We start from the raw sequence: 18,798 nt of genomic DNA on the forward strand, positions 1-18,798 counted from the left end.
AAAACTTAATACTTTGCTCATAAAAGTTCATGTGGCAATATGCTACATTTTTTTTTTTCTGTCTTTTTTTTCTCCACAAAAAAATAATGTGACATCTTATCACATAAATTTTTATGGGTAAAATATAAAATTTTTATTAGATTATAGTATATCTCTTTCTTTTAAGAAGAATTGATTGAGATGTCAATATTATAAATAATTGTGAGTTAAAAATAATAATATATATATTTCTTTAAAAATACTATGGTCCCACTGTGAATGTAATGGCCTCGAGAGTCGGGATTGTAATGGTATTTGATACCCACTCGAAAACATGTTCAACCCATCGTATAAAACCCGCCGGTAATCCGCACATTCCCTACGCAACCAAACCAGTCGTCTTACTCTATAAAACACTATCAGACGCAAAATCTCGCCTTTCCTCTCCGTTTCTTGACGATTCTTCATCCCTTCGAATCTCCGAATCTCCTCACCCAATCTTCTTCTCACAGACTCAGTCTCTCTCTGCTAACCCTTAACCCTAGAATTCAATCACTCGCCACCATGCTGAAGTTTTCGTCAACGGCTTCGAATCAGATTCGGTACCTGCTCCAGATCCTCGACGAATCCAACGCCGACTCTGTTCTTCGTGAGCTCCGTCAGGTATTACCCCCCTCTCTCTCGGCATGTATGCGTATATGTGAATACCAGATTATCTATGTTTCTATTTGTAAAATGCTATGCTTTTTAGGTTGTAATATCATCATGATGTTACGTTTCCCTTGTTGGTTTAGCCGGAAACCTAATAATTTCACTTTTTTTTTTTTTTTTTTTTTTTTTTTTTTTTTTCATTTGTGTGGATTGCGCTAGCTTCTTTCTGTTTCTAGGCTTAGATTGTGCCTTATTTAAATTGGTTGAATCTGATTAAACGTGGGATTAAATATACTTGAGAGTGGGTTGACTCCAATGACTGGTTAAGGAGGAAAAGATTAAGAGGTAGTTTTGATGGGTATTTGCAAATTAATTTTTGGAAACTCAATTGATTTATTTATTTTGAGGATATAGTTAGCTTTGCTTTTGGACAGGATAAGTGTGTAATTGGTAATGCAGTTTGAAAATTGTTACTGGATGCTATGCTAGCAAAGAAGGATAGGGAAGACTGGAGGACTGGAAGACTGAGTAATCTTTTTAAAAATTAATAGGTTTGGACAAGTTATCTGCATGAATGTATTCTTGGTACAGAGAATTACTAGATTGCTAATGATATTGGATTTGTAAAACATAGAAAGGAGAGTGATTTTATTAAAAGAATGAAAAATGGAACTACCGTGCTTACCATAACTTCCATACTTAGGCCTTGAAAATGAACAAGAGAAAATGAAACTAAAGAAAGAAAATGAAGTTTAGTTGCTCTATGATGCTATTGATTAACAAAGTAGAAGATTGGGCGGAAATGTAACTTATACAGGCTTGAGCTGAAAAGTCACCATGGATACTATCTGCTTGTATCCTTTTTTATTTATTTATTTTATAAGTAAACAAATATCATTAAAAAGCACAAAGGGGCACAACCCAAGTACATAAGAAGTATACAAAATAAACACACAACTAAGAAGAAGAAGAACACAAATAAATAAATTCTAGAAAATTAGAAAAGCAAGAACAATTATAAGCAGGAATCCCAACATAAAGAGACTTGAGCATAATGGCTTTTAACTCTAACGCTGTATCTTTGGACAACTTCTTTTGTTTCTCTTTTGACGATTAGTTATCATGATTTATTTGTTTTTTTTTTTTGCTCATTCTAACTAGGTGTTTTCTCTTGTATATTTTTTATGTACTTAGGAGCATCTTACACTTTTAATTTTTTTTTTTTTTTTTTTTGATAAGTAATGAAACAATCTCATAAAAAGCGTAAGGCGCCCTTAAGTACACTGGGAGTATACAAAAGGAGCCACCTTAGCAGGGGCAAAACGAACTAGGAAATCACTAAAACGAATCGATAGAGGAGACACGTACGCTGCCGTCCATAGATACAAAGTTTCATAGAACAAGGATAAAATTTTCCCCAACGTCCTCTCTTTGTCCTCAAAGCACCTATCATTGCTTTCCTTCCATACACATCAGAAGAGGCATGTGGGCAACATTTTTCACACCGCAACACTCCTAGGCCTGCCGAAGGACCACCACAACAATTAAGCAAATCAACAACACTTCTAGGCATAACCCAAGACAACCCAAAACGACTAAAAAAGATATATTGATCACTTATAAAAAAAACTCAACACTGTCTTTTCACAATCTTTGAAGTTTTGAGCATTGTGTTTTCTCCAAATGCACCACATTAAACACAGATGAATGCTTATATCTTATTAATATTGTTTTTTAGGTTAGAATCTCTTAAAAGTTAAAGATATGCTTAATAATTCATTGCATGAATTTGGTCTTGTTTATTTCAGATGTATAGACATATCAGGAAAAATGTAGTCTTTTTTTGATAAGTAAATTATATATAACCAAAAAAGCGCAATGCGCCTCTAAGTACACAAGAAAGTATACATAGGTAGCCCAATTTAAACCCAAAGACAAAACCCAAGAAGTCCCAACCCCAAAAACCCAAATAGTAACAACAACAAAACGGTAAACCAAAGAAAGAACCCAAAAAACCCAAAGATTGAAGCCCACAACCACCACCAGCCCTAAAAAAACACAAAGCCCCTAATGCACCTCTGGAGGAAAGGAAAATGCATTTTTGGTCCTAACACAACCCCGCCGGCGATGGCACCTCTCCGGAGAAGGTCTCTCTCTAGCCTCATAGTTGATGGAGCATTCTAAATTCTTGAGTTCCTTCTTCCCTTTTACCTTAGAGGTATAGGGCTCCCACTCCTCTTCAATTTTCGAAGAGAGATTCAAATGACTTTTCTCATCACCTCCTTCACCATTAGACAGTCCCACACTGGAGGCGAATTTCACCGCATCTCGCACCACCTCCGAATAGTTCTCCACCCCCTTCTCCGAAGGTTCCGCTACAACCTCGGCAAACAGCTCCTTGTTCTTATGCCACTGCTTAGCAATCTTCTCCTTCACCCTCCGGACATACCCTATTTGAGATTTGGAAATAGAGGAGTACATTGGAGCACCACTCTCCGACATGCGAGGAAAAGGTTCGCTTATTCTCAAACCCAGCTCAGCCGCGTGCTTCTTCGAAGAAGAATAAATCTGTGAATCTTTGACTACAACCTTAGAACCCTTTGCCGATGATGAAGCCTCCTTCATCCTAGGTAGAGAAGAAGAAGAAGCATTTCTAGACCCTAAAAACCCTCGACGTAGCAACCCTTTCATCGAAGCAGTCTTAACAGGCTCAACCTCCTTCGCCGGAACAACATCAACTCCCACCGGATGGACAAAGACCACCGTTGGAGACAGTGGAGACAGAAGAAATAAAAAAGATCCCCAATACTAGGCATGGTACTCACAGACCCTGACGCACAGCCCTATTGAGGTAACTCCGGATGCACCTCCGCCAATGACTGCCCCACCAATGCAAGCTCGGAATCATTGCTGGAAACCCAGGCTAGACCACCGGCGATTGGTGCATATGCCTCAGAAACACACGCCTCCCTACGAGCGGCCGGAAAATCAACATCTCTCGGCGAGGCAGACCCGCACTGTTGAGACTTAGGCAAACACTTAACATGACGCTTCATACCCCTGTGCCAACCTGACTTAAGATACCCAGCGTGTTTGGGCTTAAGGAAAGACCCAAACCCGAGATCTTGTATGCCTTTTAAAAAAATAGAATAAACCCATTCTTTTTTCCTTAAAGGTAATACACCCAGTCCAACTAATAGTCCTTTAACTAACCCAGCTAGGACCCGGCCCAAATTAGAACGAAAAAGACCTAGCATCGTCTTAGTCTTCTTCTTCTTCTTCTTCGTATGATCAGCTGCCGGGATAGAACATGTAACAGAATTAGCAGGCTCTCGCGACTCCAACTCAAAACAATCCATCATCACCTGCGACTCATAATCTCCGTACCTCAGCTCAAAAGAGTCCTTCGCCGGGAAAAGATCGAGAGGTTGCGAAGATCTTACCCTCCTCCCAACGGGAAGCACCTCAGAACCAGATGCCAGCCGAAGAACCTCTGCAAAGGAGCCCCCAGGATGACATCCAGAGATGGATTCTCCCAAACCAAGCTTGAGTTGCGTCCCCGGAACAGGGTGCACAAAGGCTTGTGGAGCCAACATCCTCTGCAACTCATTTGCAAACCGATGCCATCCCCTCCCACCATGGCCCTCAGGTAGTCAAATGATTCCTTTACGACCTCCGTCAACAAAGACAACCACCTCCAGGAAACCACCTGCCTTATTAACACCCCCATGCACCATCAGAGCCTTATCGCCCTCACGGTATGACTTCGCAATATCAACCTTCAACAAAGATTGACTCGCCTCCTCAACCGTATCCACCAACCATGAAGCACAAGGTTGACTCACGAAAATTACCCCTACGAACCCTTTTCTCTTTTCCTCCAAACGGAGATCAGGACACCCTTCCTTCGCGGACAGGCAAAAGGATTTCGCTTCTATGGAGAAGCGTCATTCCATTGTGGCTCACCAGAGCTAGCGCACAACACCTAACAGCGCCGCCGCTAGGGTAGAAAACTCTCTTTTCTTTTTTTTTTTGATAAGTAGGGCAGAAAACTATCTTACTAACCTAAAAAGAAGAAAGAACATACACGCAAAGACATTTTGGAGCTCGTCATCACCTTCACCTAGAATTCAATAGATAAATCCACTAGCACAACATTACAAGGGAGTAGGGGAGAGAAAATACTGGTGTGTAATATTTTTTTAAGTGTTGATTCTAAATAATTGATAAGGCTCAAACCTTAGCACCTGGTCCATTCCTTAGGAAACTTGTATTTATATGTAAAATCTGTTAACTTGATTTCTATTGTGCAGTCTATTTCAGACATAAATATGCTGGCAATGATTAAAATTTAATCTTTTACATTCCCATTTTGAGGGGTTGTCTGAAGTTTATGGCATGCTTAACTGCTGGTCAAGCCTCTGTAAATTTTGTATAATTTTAAAAATTTGGAAGTGATGATAATTTGCTCAGGCAGAAAGAGGTATTCATGAAGCAGATCCAAATTCATTGGAATAAGGGTTTTTTGAGTTTCATCTATGCATTTGAATGGATAATGCACTGATATGGTCTATTTTTTTTGGCAGTTTGTTGAATATGGAGTTGAGGGAAGCATTATGCTGCTCCAAGCATGCATTGATCATCTGAACTCTTACGGCACAGACTCAAAGAACATGCAGCTAGAATTAGTTGTTGCATCAATTTTTAGATACCTGTTGGACCAGCCAAATTTCAGCACGGTGTTTTTTGAGTCGCTAAGGAACGCAGAGATCAATGAAGGAACTCTAGAGAATTTCTCTAATGCACTGCACCTGTCTGTATCTGAAAAAATTGCCATTGGTCTCGCTTTGTCAGATTCTGAAAACCTTGAAGCCAGAATGAGTGGTAAGTTTCGATTTTAAGTGGAAGTAAAATCTTGATACCGGGATGTATTCTTGCTTAGTTAGTTTCCTTTGCACTTATTGTCGCGTGTATGTTTTTCACCTTTTAATAGGGGATTTTTTGTTTTTTTTGGTGTTATCTAGGAAAAAGTTTTTGTATGGCTCAGATTGAGGAATTGTGTGCGAATCCTGTTTTACTGAACTCTTCTGAGCGAATTCAGAATATTGTTATGTTCCTCCAGCGGTCTGAGGCCCTTTCCAAGCATTTAGATTCCTTTATGCAGATGTTATCTTTCGTGCAGTCGAATGATGTTGCCCCATTTGTTTTAACGCCGCTTCTTTCAGATGAATTGCGTGAGGCCAATTTTCTAAGGTGACAAATCTTTCTCTAATTGTATTTCTTCTAGAAAAGTTGTGCAGTTGATTAAAAAGATGCCCTGCCCATTTGTTTATTGCTTCTAAAGGTATCATCTAGAAATAACTTTGATTGTTGTTTTTGCTACAGGAATATGGATTTGTTCCATGACTCTGGAGAAGATTTTGATTCTATTTTAGCAGAAATGGAGAAGGAAATGAGCATGGGAGATATTATGAAGGAACTAGGTTATGGGTGCACAGTTAATGCAACACAGTGCAAAGAGATTTTATCTCTTTTCTTGCCACTGACTGAGATTACTGTGTCTAAAATACTTGGCACAATTGCCCGCACCCAAGCTGGTCTTGAGGACAATCAGAGCATGTTTTCAACGCTTAGCTTGGCTCTTGGTTGCAGCACTTTGTTTGATCTGCAATCCTTGGACTCCTGGAATATTGATGTTGTCATAGATACAATCAAGCAACTTGTGAGTTTATTTTTTGTTCTTGTTGCTGCAAATTTTTATTTTTTTATTTTTTATTGTTATTATTTTTTTATCGTAATGATTGCTAGTTTGTATGTGTGTCTTTTGTACCTAAGTATGTATGCTGAATACAGGCTCCTGGAACCAATTGGATACGAGTTATTGAAAATATGGACCATGAGGGGTTCTACTTTCCTAATCAGGAGGCATTCTCTTTTTTTATGACTGCATATAAGCGCGCGTGCCAGGTATATTCTTAGTACATGTGCAGAGTTACACACAGAAAATGTGTTGTAAGATAAATATGTGAATTTCATATGAGAAACATGTTAGTTCTAAATCTTTGGATTACGCAGGAACCATTCCCTCTCCATGCCATTTGTGGTTCTGTTTGGAAGAATACAGAGGGTCAGCTATCTTTTCTTAAATATGCTGTTTCAGCACCACCAGAAATATTTACATTTGCCCATTCTGCAAGGCAGCTGGTATGATGCCATATGTATCCAGTTGTTACTTCTTTCCTTGAGCTATCTCTTTTTGATTGTTGTAAATAACCGATAATTGTTGCAGGCTGATATTGATGCAGTGCATGGCCATAAGCTACAACTTGGACATGCTAATCATGCATGGTTGTGTCTTGACCTTTTGGACGTGCTATGTCAACTAGCTGAGAGGGGTCATGCCACTTCTGTTCAGTTGATCGTTGAATATCCTATTAAACACTGTCCTGAAGTCTTACTTCTTGGGATGGCACACGTTAATGTACTTTTGTTTGCCTTTTCTATTCGGTCATTGATGGTTTTCATCATTTTCCAAATATTTTTGGTTGGTTAATAAATTTTGCATGTGTTTTGCAGACTGCTTATAACCTCCTCCAGTATGAAGTGACCTTTAGTGTTTTCCCGGTTATAGTAAAAAATGCCATGAATAGTGGAATGCTTCTTCACCTCTGGCATGTTAATCCCAATATGGTGTTGCGTGGATTTATAGATGCCCTCAACTCTGATCCAGACAGCATGACTAGAATATTGGAGATCTGCCAAGAGCTAAAGGTAAATTTTGAGTGAACTCATGGTTGATTGCCTTCCTGTTTGTGTGTTGCATTATATTGCTTTTAAACTCAAAAGTCAATATGCTTGTAGTATTAGTCTCTTGATCGGTCTGATGATCTCCCCAAAGAACTAGAAATACTGTCTGATGCTGTGAAGTTTCCATTGTGCTTTAGTTTTTCATTGCTTTGAGCTTCTTTTATCCAGATATACCCTTTTGAATGTCTAATGATTTTGGCATTATTAGATTTTTTATTTCTCCTGCTTCTGTACTCATTGCTCTTGTCTACTATGCAGATTATATCAGCAGTGTTAGATATGGTTCCTTCTTCTTATGCCATCCGATTGGCAGCTCTTGCGTCAAGAAAAGAACTTGTAGACCTTGAGAAGTGGCTCAGTTATAATTTAAATACATATAAAGATATTTTCTTTGAGGTAATAATTAGTTGCTCTTGCATCTGCTACCTGTAAATAGTGCAGATAACCGTGAGAGTGCCAATTTTTGGTACATTTTGAATATCCACTGTTTCCCCAAAAACGAGTATCTTGGTTTCAAATGGTACAATTTTTTTTTTTGGTGAAGATTAGTAAGTGCAATAAGCTTTCTTAAATGCCCTTGACCCTCAATTAGAGGTTGGCTAATGTTACCGGTTGGTTTTTTGAATAGGGAGGGTTAATGTGGGAGCATATAGAAAGTACTTTTGACTTTTTGAAAATGGCGCTCATTTTGGAACATCCCAAAAGGAAAGCAAAAAGTGACTTTAGGATGAAGAAGTTTTAGCTCTGTTTGTAATGTGTGTTTAGAGGGTGTTTTTTGTTTTTGGTTTGAAAAAGTGTTATGAGGTGACATAAAGTTGAACATTGTTTTTGTGTTTTTAGGAGTGTTTTGTCTTTAGGTTGTTTGTTAATGTTTTTGTTTTGAGAAGAGAAAACAAAAGACAGGAAACAAGAATGTTAACAAACGGAGCCTTTATTTTTGTTATTATTGGAAAAGAAATATAGCAACTGTATTAAAAATATGGTTTGAAGTGCATAGTTTGACCTTTCAGGAGTGCCTCAGTTTCTTGAAGGAGATTCAATTTGGTGGATCACAGGATTTTTCCACCAAAACATTCCATCATTCCGGTGCTGTCTTGAATCTCTATGTAGAGACTAGTTCTACCTTCTTGAAGGTTCTTCTTCTGCAACTCGGTCAATCTGTCAATCCACATGCAGTCTTGTTCTTGATTATCTGTAACCGTGTTCTGTATTTTTTTTACTGCAGGTCCTTAAAGCTCATACAGGCTTGATTAGCTCTACGCAGCTTGCTGAGGAGATGGAAAAGCTGCATGTAACAACTATGGATTCTAATCCAAGGTTGCAGAATGGTGGGGCTACAGATTCTTCAACGTCTGATGGATATGCAGATGATATTGAGGCTGAAGCAAACTCTTACTTCCATCAAATGTTTTCTGGTCAGTTGACCATTGAAGCAATGGTTCAAATGCTTGCTCGATTCAAGGAATCCTCTGTGAAAAGGTGTAATGCCTGTTAAAGCTTTTACTCACCTGGTTACTTCATATCTCAGAATATTGTTGTATTATTTGAAACCCCAGGTTTTGAAGGCTACTCTGTCTTTGACTCTTTGTCATGGTACTTTTATCCAATTGAGATATGGCTATCTTTTCTCATATATCTGATGGCAGTTCCCATCAATGCTAATTGTCTTTCCGTGTTTTTGCCTTTGGAAAACGAGGTCTAAGTGGGTTTTTTGTCTTTGGAATTTTGTTGTGCCAATTTTTTATTTTCCAAAATGGGTAAAGTCTGGTTAAGGGAGCTTTTTGTTCAAATCTGCTGATGTCACCTATTTTCACATTAAAATTTTATTTTCTTTCTAATGTGGAATTAACATTTCAAGGGTCTTCTGCACCAACTGACAGGGAACAATTAATTTTTGAGTGCATGATTGCAAATCTGTTTGAGGAGTACAGATTCTTCCCCAAGTATCCCGAGAGGCAGCTCAAAATTGCTGCAGTTCTGTTTGGTAAGTTTCATAATAAAATTTGCAGATGACTATTAACTTAACTATAATGACCCTGACCCTTTTTACTCGGAGAAAAAAAACTTTATGCATACATACATAATAAAATTTGCTGATACTTCATATCCTTTTATTGTACTCAGAATTAATCTTATTGAAACAGCTTGAGTTAATATGCTACATGAGCACTTTCAAATTTCAGCATCATTTCTCCATTTCTTGGGTATGCTGAACTAAGTTCTTTCTGTTTGGTCTTGTAATAGCTCAGCCTTGTAGAAATCTCCGAGAGAGAGATTGCCTGAAAGGGTCTTGTGAATAAAACCATGTTTTTGTCTTTGGACTTTTGCTATGATTATCTGCAGCAATAACATTTGCATCTACTCCACTCGTATCTTAAAGGATGCATTCTGACACATTTAACTTTAGGACATACCAGAGAGATATCAGAATTTGTGGCCTACTTTCCACATGTAGCTGTCTTTTTTAGTCGAACCACCTTGAAAGTTGGAGATCATCAGTTTCTGAAAACATTCTCTCTTTGGCCTTATGGTGACAATTAACTACAGTGTTGGATTTCACTACATTGTTAGAATTACCTGACTCACTACCCTGGTTAATCTTCTCTTCAGTAGTCTTCTAATGGTGACTGTGTTGAATGTGCTCAGCTCTATATGGTTATGCAATTTGGATTTATATGATATATGCAAGTCATATTTTGTTTTTCATGTCTTCAGCCGATTAACGACATTGACTTCATCAAAATTTATTTTTAGCCTGATTTTAATTGCAGTGATGTATATTATTCAGCTTTTGATTTATTAACAGACACCTTTTTTCATTGTTAGACTGTTATGTGTCTTTAAAATGAATTTTCTTTTGCTTTATTGCTATGGTTCTTAACCATATCTCAGGCTCTGTTATCAAGCACCAGCTTGTAACTCATCTCACACTCGGGATTGCTCTGCGTGGTGTTTTAGATGCTCTACGCAAACCTGCAGATTCAAAAGTTGGTATCATTTTTCATTGACTTTCTTTCATCGGTTATTGTTATATGATATTAATGATGGTTTCTTTCTGTGCAGATGTTTGTGTTTGGGACTATGGCTTTGGAGCAGTTTGTGGATCGTCTGATTGAGTGGCCACAATATTGCAACCATATCTTACAGATATCCCATCTGCGCGGGACTCATTCAGATATTGTTGCTTTCATAGAACAGGCTCTTGCAAGGATTTCATCAGGCCATTCAGACACGGATGGAGGCAGCCATGCTTCTGTTGTTAATCACCATGGTTCCACTCAGGCTACCTCAGGAAATCTGGAGGTAAAGAGCAATTGTCTCTTGACCTGTGTCACGCATCTGAACTTAATTGAAAATGAAGTTAAGAGGAGTAGACTTTCATAAGGCTGTCCTGGTCAGCAAAATTACTTTTGGAAAAATTCTATAGAAATTGTAGAATGGATTGTTTGAGGATGCATTTTCAATCGGTCAAACAAATTCAATTCTAATAATTCATTCTCTATATTGCATTATTGACTATAATGTATTTTGAGTACGAAAAACTGAGGGACCCTTTTACTTGGCTAAACCAGTTATTCAGTTGATTTGTGTACTGAATAATCAATGCCTTTTGTTTATATGCTGGGTCATGACTGCAGCTAAATAGCTCTAGCATCATACAGCCTGGGCAGCAACTTTCGTCCCCACTGCAGCTTCAACATAGAAATGAAAGTCTTGAAGACCGTCATAAAGCAGCTGCAGTATCATCTAATGACGGGAAACCACTCTTATCTTCTGTAGGGCAATCTTCAGCTGTTCATTTAGGTGATGCTTCTAGTATTCAGAAGGTAACTCTCATTCTCTCTCTCTCTCTCTCTTTCCTTCTGGCCAGCATTCTTCTGTATCATTTTTATTCCCCTTCTAAGCAGTGTTCCTTCTATTGCTAAAATTGCAGTTACAGAATGCTATAAGTGCTCCGCCAATGCTTTCTTCTTCATCTGGTTTTGTTCGCCCTTCTCGAGCAGTTACTTCTACCAGTAATTTTCTTGTACTTCATATTTAATGCTTGTTCTTCTATAAAAGTTGCAATATGCTATTACTTATCAAAAAAAAAGTTGCAATATGCTATTAGGTCTTTGTTTTAGTTAAATGCTTCATCACTTTAGTCATACTTATGCAACACAATTTTACAGGATTTGGCTCTGCTCTGAACATTGAAACACTTGTTGCTGCAGCCGAGAAAAGAGAGACTCCCATAGAGGTACTCAATTCCACATTCTTTAACTTTCACTGAAAAACGTTCACATGTGGTGCAAGTCAATGCATGTTAGATTGAGTTGAAGATTTGATTTGTGAGATATTTAGCATTTGACAATACATGTACTACAGTGGCAGTTTTGTTCTCTACATTCCTTTTTAAACTATTTTATGTATTTTGAAATTTTGTGCTTGGAGACTTTCCCTTGTCTGGTCTATTTCATCTTGGCAGTGTGTCGTATCTGTTCTTCCATTATTATAAGATTAATATTCACGTCCATTATCATAACAACCAGCTGGTTTTCATGTATTTCAAGTGCAACTAAGTTCTGTATTCTTCAATTGGGTTAAGTGAATTTTGACATACACAATTTTGGTCTGGTAGCCAAGGCAAAACTATATTGTGCTGATTTGAAAGATGTGATTTCTGGTACTCCTGATATGCCATATTTGGTTTAGCATTTTGGGTCTCTCTCTCTCTCTCTTTCTAAATACAATTTATACTTGGTAATCGAGATATCATTGAAAGCATAAGGTGTCTCCATGTATATAGGATGTATAAAAGACAAAACACTTAACTAGAAAAAGAAAAAAAAACACAAGAAAATCATGAAAACTTAGAACTAAAGGAGAAACATAAGTAGCTGTTCACAAGTATTGAAGAAAAAAAAAACTTAAGCTTCTCCATCGTTCTCTCGCGATCTTCAAATCTCCTATCATTCATTTCCCTCACCATAAAAGACAAAAACACACAACACTCCGGTATCACCAATAGTTCACCAAGATGCATACAAGTCAATAACTCATCTAGGCTTAACCCAAGAAATCCCAAAGTGACTGAAGAAAGCATTCCATAAGACACATTTTGCCTCACGATGGAGAAGAAGATGATCCATGGACTCCCCATTCCTTTGACACATGCAACACCTATCGATCACTATGACATGTCGCTTTCTAAGATTGTCCATGGTAAGGCTCTTTCTTAGGGCCACCGACCAAGCAAGAAAAGCCACCCTTAAATGAGCCTTAGTCTGCCAAATACTCCTCTAATGGAAAACAGGGTCCTCCCTACAACCTAGGATACTGTAGAAAGATCTAGCATCGAGCAATCCTTTTTTAGAGGGGGCCCACCAAAGCTTGTCTTCACCTACTTGTTTCACTCTGATTGAACACAACAAGCTAAAGAATGAAACAAACACATCCACTTCCTAATCATAAGCCGCTCTAACAAAACTAACATTTCACTGTTTGGAATCACCAGACTTGGACCAACTTACCCTGTAAAATTTGGACTCTTCTCCTAACCCACCCCAAAGATGTTATGTTGAAATTTCTTAATACGGTTTGCAACACCCAGAGGGAAAGGGAAGAGTGACATGCAATACATATGCAAATTGGAAAGTGTTCTTTATGAGGGTAACCATACTACCTTTAAACAAATACATCCCTTTTCAATTGGCCAACTGATGCTCTATCTTTTCAATAACCCTATCCTAAATAGACTTGGCCTTAAAGGAAGCCCTCAGTGGAAGACCAAGATACTTCAAATGCAAAGAAGCAACCCCACACAACCTAGAATGCCAGACAACCCATCTACATGATCAACATTGCCCATATGAACCAATTCAGACGTAGTCAAGATGATCTTCAGACCCGAAACAGCTTCAAAACATAAGAACAAACACCACAAATGACGCTGATGATCTAGGTCAGCCCCATTTAAAATCAAAGTGTCATCCGCAAACAAGAGGTGATAGATGAACTTGGGTTGGTAATCTTGGGCTTTTCCCCATAGAGAAGCTAGCCAACAAAGCTCCACTATGTGGTAAAAATCATCCTCCCCAAAGCTTTCATCATAGTGATGAATAACAAGGGAGACAGATGGTCCGCTTGTCTCAAACCAAAGGAGGTACAATAAAAATTGGTGGGAGTGCTATTCACCAAGACCAAAAAACGCCCGAGGATATTCGGTGAGCTATCCATGAACATCATTTCCCCCCAAATCCACTCCTCAGCATGTGCAACAAAAAATCCCAATTGACAAGATCATATGCTTTTTTAAGTCCAATTTGCATAGAACACTCGGCTCCCTAGATTTTATTCTACTATCAAGGCACTCAGTGGTGATATGAATTGGATATATAGGATCTGCCTACCTCGAATGAAAGCATTCTGTGACTTGGAGATAATCTTTCCCATAAACGTCTTTAGCCTGTGTGCTAGAATCTTAGCAATAATGTTGTAAATACCACTCGCCAGACATATGGGGCCAAAGTCCCTGGTATCAACAACCCTAGGAATCTTCAGGATGAGGACGATGAGCCATTGCGCATTAAAGCTTTTTTCAAACTTACCTCTAGCATGGAATTCACAAAAGACGTTCATAATGTCTTCTTTTAATACACCCCAACAAGCTTGAAAGGAAGCCATAGAGAAACTGCCAGGTCCTAGCGCCTTGTCACCATTCATAGCTTCACTACCTCCAACACCTCCCCTTCCTCGAATTCTCTCTCCAACCAATTAACCTTAGCCTCACCAATAGAGTCGAAATAAAGGCCGTCGAACAAAGGTCACCAATGGAATTGCGTGGTATACATTTTTTTTTTGTAAAATTGTACAATGTGCTCTTTGATCTCCAAATGCTTGGTAGACATGGTGCCATCAATCGACAAGGAGTCAATAAAGTTCTTTCTTTTCTTAGAGTTGGCTATTTTGTGAAAAAAAACTTAGTACATTTGTGAGCCTCCCCCAACAACAAAGCCTTATATTTCTGCCTCCAACTCGCCTAACTCGCTTAGTACTTTTGACTTTTTCGTTCACTCCTCGTTGCCTAAAGCCCCTCCTTCAGCAATATAAAAGCACATAGCTCTTCTAGAAGGATCTTTTTCTTCCTTCCTACATTGCCAAGCACCTCCTCAATCTATTTCCTTAAATCAACTTTCAAAGCCTTAAGCTTGTGGGCCGTAATGAAGCTTGGAAAGCCATGAAAATAATTGGAAGAGTCCCACCTCTATTTCACCCTATTTGCAAAACCCTCAGACTTGAGCCACATGTTTTCAAATTTAAAGTACCTACTGCACGTCTGAAAGTCACCACAGTAAAGGAGGACCAGGAAATGATTTGAGCACAGCCTATGAAGCCTCCTCTGGGTCACACTAGGAAATCGAGCTTCCCAATCCAGAGAAACAATAAATCTCTTGATCCTAGACCAATAAGGTGACTCCCGTTTCTTCGACCAAGTAAAAGTACCTCCAACAAGAGGGAGGTCCATTAGGCTCTAATAAAAAAAATGAAGTTAGAGAACTCCATCATTGCTGGGCATAAGCAAGCTTCTCCAATCTCTCATTGGGGAACTGGGTAACGTTGAAATCACCCCCAATGCACTAAGGCAGGTTATACCAACTAAGCATACTAGCCAACTCATCCTAAAGAAGCCTTCTATCCCTATCAGGATTAGGGTAATAGACCCACGCAAAAGCCATGGTGAAATGATCTTCAACGTTTATGAAAGTAACCGCTAGAGTAAATTCCCCTGTACAATTGTTAATCTTTTCCACTACTCACTTATCCAACATAATTAAAATGCCACATGAAGCCCCTCCAAAGTCTAAACAACATCGGTCCACATGATGCCAACCCCACAAACTACACACAACACTACTTGACATAACCCCAAGCTTCGTTTCTTGCGAGCATGCAATGTCAACCTTTCACTCTCTGAGAAGGTTCCTCATCCTCAGATATTTATTCCCTCATTCTCAGACATTTATTCCCCTGATTCAACTCTCTTACGTTCCAGGATTACAACTTAGGCTTAATTAAAATTGAGAACCCCCTTTCCTTTCCTTTTCCGCAGCTAACTCTCTCCTTGGGGATCATATAATTAATGGAGCACCCTGGTCTTTTTAACTCCCTACTACCTTTGTTGCCATGTTTAGAAGAGGAAGTTGAAACCTTATGACTTCAGCTTGCTTCAATAACTGTCAAGAGAGCTATAAACCCCTCCTCAAAACCCACACAAGAAACCCCCATAACAAATTGGATTTTCTTCACTCTATGCAAAGCCCAATATGAGTACTCAAGCCTTGAGCAATCAGTTTTTCCCAGCACAGCAGGGGAGTGCAGGCCAAGCCTTCCTTCTATTGACAAGCAACTTGTCCCTGCACAGTGTTTTGCCCCAACAACCCAACTCCATCCTAACCAATGCAGATAGAGCAGATCCTTCCCCCTTATTGTCAATAATACTATCTTTCCACATAAAACCCGAAGATGAACAAGAAACCGAGGGCTCAGTGAAGGATATAAACTCTCCTTTAAAATAGCAGGAGCCTTCTGAGCTGCTACCCTATTAGATCCTAGCTGGCAACCACCAGCAGACCAAGAGCTGGTAGCCTCAGCCCCCACAAAACCACAAATAAAAGCCTCAAGACCGCTGTGATTGAACTTGCAAATAACATTGTCTCCCTGTTTGTATCTCCTGAGGAAGGTTGAGAAAAGGGTTGCAGGGGAGTTGTCATGTGCGACACCTTAGACCCATATTTTCCGGTAAAATCTGAGCCATTTTGGTAGCACAATAGTGGCTCTGCATCACCCCCGACGAACTCTGCAAGGTTTTCTGTGCTCCCTTCCACAAGGAATGACATTCGCAGAACCAGAAGCTGAAACACCAATGAAGGAACTCACCAGCATGGCCACTGGTCCTCAATCAGCCCAAGTGCCTTTTTTCCCACCGGGAGGAAGGGTAGTCGTCACCTTGGAATTTCGGGTGGCCTCTTCCTAATAACCCATTAGAGCAACCGTCTTGGATTTCACTAACTCTGCAAATGGCCTTTGCCCCCCCTTGGTCGGAGAACATAACATCGTTTGATTCTTGCCCACACCCATCGACGAGCGGTTGGCGAAGAGCGATTGGAAGAAGTTCACAACCAAGCATAGCTCCGCTGTGAATGTCCACCCGTCTCTGTCTCTCCCTTTCAGTACTGATATATGTACCCTCCATCTCCCTCCACTGACGCTCCTCTATGAACAAGATCTGCACGTTCTTGTTAGAGCATTGTTGGGCGAGAATAGCAGGGAAACCTGCTCGAGAGTGTCTACAAAACAACTTCGAGCCCATCTCTCACATCAATTCGTCTATGGTGGCTAACAACCACCAACTATTGGCTTTACCCAAGTAAATAGAGTGAATATTTTCCCAGCATCTTTCAAGAATCCGAACCCCAGGAGAACTTCCCTTCACCACCAACTCAAGCACTTTGGATTCAATTGAACGCCATCTTAACAACCCCTTAACTCTAACAACACTGGACTTAAGTGCCTAAGTAGAACAGAAAACTTTAATAACACTACCGCTGGGCATCGATTTGTACTTTGACGTGAACGGAACTATTTATTGCCCTTTCTTTCTGGGGGAGAAATATTTGTGAATGACTCTGAATTAAGAAAGAATATTGCTTTTTTTTGATAAGCAATGTAAATTCATTCAAAGCGCAAATTGGCACCACCCTATTTTCTTCACATTTTTTTTTTCTCTATGCCATTTAAAGTCACTTAAAGCCATATAGTTGTTTCTTGACCTTTTTTTTTGTCTGGATTTTTGGAGTGTTTCTCATTAACCTCTTCTTTGTTCTCAATTATCATGGTGTTTTTATGGGTTATTTCGGTTTTTATATATATATTTTGACATACCCTTTTTTAGCTTTTAGAATCTATTTCTTAGTTCAAGACCCCTCTTACCTAATTGGAATTGTATGATCTTGTTTGGCAATTTCGCAACCAAAGTACATAATTGCATACTGTGTCAAGCCTTTTCTAGATTGTCATTATTTTATTTTATTTTTTCTCAAGTGAATGTTGCATGCAGAAGTAACTTCCCTTCTTGCCTTTATTTTTTTTAGTTTTTTTATGACTGAGGAATTGTCATTAACAAAACAATTGAACACACCCAGTATGTGTCAAAGATTGATAATTGGGACTTTGACAGTCAATAGTTCAGGGCATTCCATTTAAAGCTCATCCCTATGGGCTTCTCTCTCTCTCTCTCTCTCTCTCTCTCACACACACACACACACACACACACACACACACACACAAAATAATATGGAAATAACGGTCTTTACACATTGCTCCTTCTGTATAAAAAGAAAATCTCTCCCTCTGTTGATGCTGAAGATCAGCTTTTTGGTGGAAGTGCTGGCAGTTGGCTTGATATATGAATTATAGGGTTTTGATCCTTCTGTTAGTCTCCTTATTTTTGACTATGTGAGCATTAAGTTCATCTTTTAAGTAGAACAGGGCTTAGTTCAATTAATCATCCTGTTGAATATCATGGTAACAATGAGGATTGCACAATGGAAAAGTTACCATTGAAATTTTTGGTTTGCCATTCAATTTGTCCATATGGTCTTGTTCTAATCCTTTTATGTGTCTATTCTTTGTTTACAGGCTCCGGCATCAGAGATTCAAGACAAAATTTCTTTTATCATAAATAATATCTCAGTTGCTAATATTGAAGCTAAGGCGAAAGAATTCAATGAAATTTTTAAGGAACAGTACTATCCCTGGTTTGCACAATATATGGTTATGAAAAGGTTAGAAACTTTGTGATTGTATTTATGTTTGCATTCATAGAAAAGCACATATTAGAAACATGCTGCCTGAACTTGTAACTTTGTTTATGCTAATCCTAACAGCTGCCTTTATATATTTTATTTTTTTGGGGTCCCTTTGAATACTGTTATGCTTAGCTTACGCCATACAGTAGTTTGTTGTAATTGTCTTTATAATTGTCCAGTCCTTTATAAATGTCTCCCAACTATTTAATGGTAAAGCATTTAGCTGGATTTTCAATGACCTGTGAATTCACACACACAGATATACATAGGTATATACACATAGTTAGGTACACACACCTTGCAGTTGCCTTTTTGTCATGTTCATATGATTTCTTATCACATATCACATTCTACCTATTCCTTGACAGAGCAAGCATTGAGCCGAATTTTCATGACTTGTATTTGAAGTTTTTGGACAAGGTTACTGCAAAGGCTTTGAATAAAGAAATTGTTCAAGCCACATATGAGAACTGCAAGGTTTGTCTTATAACTAATTTGTTTATGCATTTGG

The 18,798-nt window shown here is 38.8% G+C and overlaps 1 protein-coding gene across 2 annotated transcripts in view; it reads left to right on the forward strand.

Annotated features, from left to right (window-relative positions):
• The first annotated feature begins 364 nt into the window (after nucleotides 1-364).
• LOC132167794 (transcription regulator) overlaps nucleotides 365-18,798 on the forward strand; it is a 43,643-nt gene continuing 25,209 nt past the window's right edge. For both annotated transcript variants that reach the window (XM_059578823.2, XM_059578824.2), the window contains exons 1-19: nucleotides 365-642; nucleotides 5,217-5,514; nucleotides 5,655-5,883; nucleotides 6,016-6,352; nucleotides 6,484-6,597; nucleotides 6,706-6,834; nucleotides 6,920-7,111; nucleotides 7,207-7,401; nucleotides 7,696-7,833; nucleotides 8,448-8,570; nucleotides 8,663-8,916; nucleotides 9,318-9,421; nucleotides 10,330-10,424; nucleotides 10,501-10,740; nucleotides 11,076-11,264; nucleotides 11,372-11,453; nucleotides 11,610-11,677; nucleotides 18,118-18,263; nucleotides 18,656-18,764. In XM_059578823.2, coding sequence (XP_059434806.1) covers nucleotides 544-642; nucleotides 5,217-5,514; nucleotides 5,655-5,883; nucleotides 6,016-6,352; nucleotides 6,484-6,597; nucleotides 6,706-6,834; nucleotides 6,920-7,111; nucleotides 7,207-7,401; nucleotides 7,696-7,833; nucleotides 8,448-8,570; nucleotides 8,663-8,916; nucleotides 9,318-9,421; nucleotides 10,330-10,424; nucleotides 10,501-10,740; nucleotides 11,076-11,264; nucleotides 11,372-11,453; nucleotides 11,610-11,677; nucleotides 18,118-18,263; nucleotides 18,656-18,764 — 3,141 coding nt within the window. In that variant the 5' untranslated portion in view covers nucleotides 365-543. The remainder of the gene's footprint in view (nucleotides 643-5,216; nucleotides 5,515-5,654; nucleotides 5,884-6,015; nucleotides 6,353-6,483; nucleotides 6,598-6,705; nucleotides 6,835-6,919; nucleotides 7,112-7,206; nucleotides 7,402-7,695; nucleotides 7,834-8,447; nucleotides 8,571-8,662; nucleotides 8,917-9,317; nucleotides 9,422-10,329; nucleotides 10,425-10,500; nucleotides 10,741-11,075; nucleotides 11,265-11,371; nucleotides 11,454-11,609; nucleotides 11,678-18,117; nucleotides 18,264-18,655; nucleotides 18,765-18,798) is intronic.

This window comes from Corylus avellana, chromosome 2, assembly GCF_965113065.1.
Source record: "Corylus avellana chromosome 2, dhCorAvel1.hap1.2, whole genome shotgun sequence".
Lineage (NCBI taxonomy): Eukaryota > Viridiplantae > Streptophyta > Magnoliopsida > Fagales > Betulaceae > Corylus > Corylus avellana.